Source organism: Fukomys damarensis, unplaced genomic scaffold (genome assembly GCF_012274545.1).
Source record: "Fukomys damarensis isolate Sample0158 unplaced genomic scaffold, DMR_v1.0_HiC HiC_scaffold_33, whole genome shotgun sequence".
Lineage (NCBI taxonomy): Eukaryota > Metazoa > Chordata > Mammalia > Rodentia > Bathyergidae > Fukomys > Fukomys damarensis.
In genome coordinates, this window is record NW_022900945.1 from 51688469 (window position 1) to 51692045 (window position 3577).

At 41.7% G+C, this 3577-nt stretch overlaps 1 protein-coding gene across 2 annotated transcripts in view; it reads right to left on the minus strand.

The window, feature by feature from the left end:
- The window catches only part of Anp32e (acidic nuclear phosphoprotein 32 family member E), a 31497-nt gene that overhangs the window by 12153 nt on the left and 15767 nt on the right, over window positions 1–3577 (minus strand). For both annotated transcript variants that reach the window (XM_033758133.1, XM_010616385.3), the window contains exons 3-4: window positions 1535–1684; window positions 883–1005 (exon numbers count right to left, since the gene is read on the minus strand). In XM_033758133.1, the coding sequence (XP_033614024.1) occupies window positions 883–1005; window positions 1535–1684 (273 nt within the window). The remainder of the gene's footprint in view (window positions 1–882; window positions 1006–1534; window positions 1685–3577) is intronic.

Consider the following 3577-nt stretch of genomic DNA (forward strand, 5'->3'; position numbering starts at 1 on the left):
TGGGTCGGGGGCAGAATCAGGGACTTGCAAGGCAGGCAGCGAAACCACTGAGCTAAATCCCAGGCCTAACCCTTTGTATTTCTGAGACAAAGTCTGCTACATTGCCCAGGTTAAATTCAAACCCCCAACTCTCCTGCCTCAGAGTAACTCCTCCTGAGTAACTGATTACAGGCATCTGCCATTTAGTCACTGTTTTAATTCTAGTACCTCATTTCTAGTAGGCACTGACATTTCTATTAACTGAATGTGTACATAAATAGGCAACAATATCATGCTCAATTTAAATCCATACCCAAGCTTATTTTCAACAATTTCAACCTCCTCCCAATTTCTCCTTAAAAGCCAGAACAATAATCTTCAGTTTCATTTAATTGTCTTTTCTTTCTAGCACATCAAAAACCAAGAGAACACATAATGAAGTAACAAAAAATAATCAAGATGGAAATCCAACAAAAGCTAAAATTCTGAAACCAGACAGTCAACTCTTAAAGCTGAGGATGAAATAGTATTTCTCAGTGATTTTTAAAACTTCATCTGAGGCTGGGGGAAGCTCACTGGCAGAGCACTTACCTAGAATGCATGAAGCCCCAGTACAATCCCAGCAAAACAAGTCTTCGGGACAGCATGGTGGGCACCTGTTGTCCCTAACTCTCAGAGGCTACAGCAGGAGGTTAGCAAGTTCAAGGCCAGCCTGATCTACAGAGCAAGACTTTGTCTCAAAGAACAACAACAACAAAAATTATCTCAAAAGTTTCAAGAATGAAATGGCCAGGTGTGGTGGCACAGGCCCATAATCCCAGCACTCAAGTGGCTGAGGAAGGAGGATCTCGAAGTTTGAGAACAGAGAGTTTGAGGCTACAGAGACCAAACTTTTCCACTTACCAGAGCTTCTACTGTACTCAGATCTTTGATTTTGTTTCCACTCAGATTGAGGTAGGTAAGATTTGGACATTTTTCTGCTAAAACTTCCAAGCCTCCAGAAATTGCATTGTCACTAAGTTCCAACTATATATTTAACATGGACAGAAAACAGAACAAAGAAGTTTAGGTTAGATGCAGGATTTTAAAAGAGTACCAATTTGAAGAAAAAAAATAGTCATCCTTTCTGACTTCAAGAGACCGTCACTACAAATCTTAACTCCAGACTGCCATCTCTATCTGTCAAATAATAATTAGAATCTCTACACAATGTGCTCCTGATTTAGTTTTGGTTCTGGTTGTTTTACATTTAAATTTTTTATTCAGAGAAGAATATCCGAATTGCTTCTCGGCCTTTTGGCTAAGATCAAGTGCAGAGAAAAATATTTGATAGATGTTAAATCCAAATTTGTACCAAAAGCAATTCCAATAATAAATTTAAACTGTTAAATCCAAGATTAGAGCTGATTCTAAAATCCTGTATAACTCTTTCTCTTATCTCTAGAAACTTTAAAATTTCTAATTAACAGGCAAAATGGTATTTTCATTTAGCCAAGAACCAGACATAACAGCCCAAGGCACTCAAACCATGATGCTCACGTGTTAATCCACTTACTTTCCGAAGTTTATTTAGGCTGGGAAGCTGAGCCAGTGAACTTAATGCCACTTTAGCCATACTCAGAAATTCTAGTTCTTTAAAAGTGTCATTCAGGCCCTCAATTTCCCCATTGACACACAGGCAATTATCAAGGACCAATTCTGTCACCTGTAAGAGAGAACACATTAATGATTACTTCTCAATCTGTTTAATTATAGACCTTGGTCTTGACACTAATGGTAAGGCGAGAATGTTAAAATACCAATCCCCAAAGCTTTCCACAGTGGTTACTGGTGCCTGCAGTCCCAGCTACTCCAAAGGCTGAGCCAGGAAAACTGGACGTCACTGGGGCCCAGGAGTTCTAGGGCAACCCTAGCAACACAGCAAGACCACACCTCAGAAAACAAATTTGCCTAGATCCTCTCATCCATCCCCAAAACCGAAACATACCAACCTGTCACTGTAAACAAGAGCAATTTTTCAAAATTGGACAAGTTTAATGCCTGCTTCAAATCAATGAGAAAAAACACAACTGTCTCAAAGGATGCATGGGAAATGTTTCTGAACCTGATAAAGAGGCCCCTCAACGCAGGAGCACAGATTTATGCAGGGAGGACACACCTGGGTTACTGGGAAAAGATTCAAGTGAGCCACCCTAAAAGAAAGACAGCAGGGAAAAGAAACAGTTTTTATCACTTTTTCAGTTTAAACCTCCTTATCTTTGGTTGATAAATGTCATCATCACTCAAAAAAACCTTGTTACCCTTTATGCAGAAATGTCAGAAGATACTTCTGGGCCAGCCAGCTTTCGGGTGCTACGTGAGGCCAAACAGTATCACCAGAACAATACATCCTTGACAAATGTCTTTCTCCCGGACACTCTGGTGGCATTTTTGTGGACTTTTTCCCACGAAGGAGGAGGGGTTCTTTACTGGATAAGAGCTGTGGTCAAAATGCACAGGTGGTTGCCAGAGTGGGCTTAATCTTAAAGAGGAGGCAGGAGAGGCTAGTTCTCTCACCAATGCCAAAATATGTTTATTTAAGGGCTCAAAATTAGCTACAGTGAGTGCCACCTTCTCTACTGGAGTATGACTGTGACATAATTATTTCAGTGAGCAAAGCCGGTATCATGATCTCCTTTTTAGAGATGAGGCAACCAAGGTCCAAAAAGCAAGAATGACTGGCCTTGGGTCATACAATTAGTATTGCTGCTCCAAGTGTGAGGTTAGTGAGAAGAGGGCTCCTACACTTGGTGTCAGAAAACCAGTTCAGCCGAGCATGGTAGCTCACACCTGTAATCCAGCACTTGGGAGGCTGAGGCAGGAAGATTATGCTAAGTTTGAGGTCATCCTGGGCTACACAGTGAGTTCAAAGCCAATCTAAAACTACACAGCGTGACTGTCTCCCCCCTCAAAAAATAGAAACCAGTCTTTGCCTTGTACAAATCACTATATTGCCGAGACTTTGTTTGTTAATTTGGATTCTAGAACACAATAAACCTTGCAAGTTTGTACAAAGAAGAAAATTTAAACCCAAAGTGTTTTGCAAAACTATGCAAATGTTTTTTAAAAAATTGTTACACCACAGGGGAGAAGTGGGGGGAACCTTCGAAAAGACAACAAACATCCTGCCATCCTTCAAGCTACCGAGAAAATTACTACAGCTCCTTAGGTTTAAAAAACCGGGGGAGGGGGAGAGATCAACCTAAATGTAGGCTTCTGAGACAACTTTTTAAACTCTTGACTTTGTTTCTCCCGAACCCCTAAAAATACGTAAGCGCTAGAAAAGCTCAAATTTTTTCTGGGATGACCCTGATAACAGTGACTCTTGCTTCTTCCCCGCCATTGCCAAATTCAGGGAAACAGGCCTGCCCCCAGCGAAAAAATACAAAAAATATCCTGAGTTCCCACTGCTCCCGAAAGCCCGTCCTCTTTGCTGGTACATCCGAGCACCACGCCACTTAAGTGTACGCGCGTGTGGCCCCTGTTCCCCAGTTCTAAGGCTTATTTCAAGGGTGCAAGGAGCACGGTGTTGCCTGTGAGACCCCCGTGCTCCCGGGAC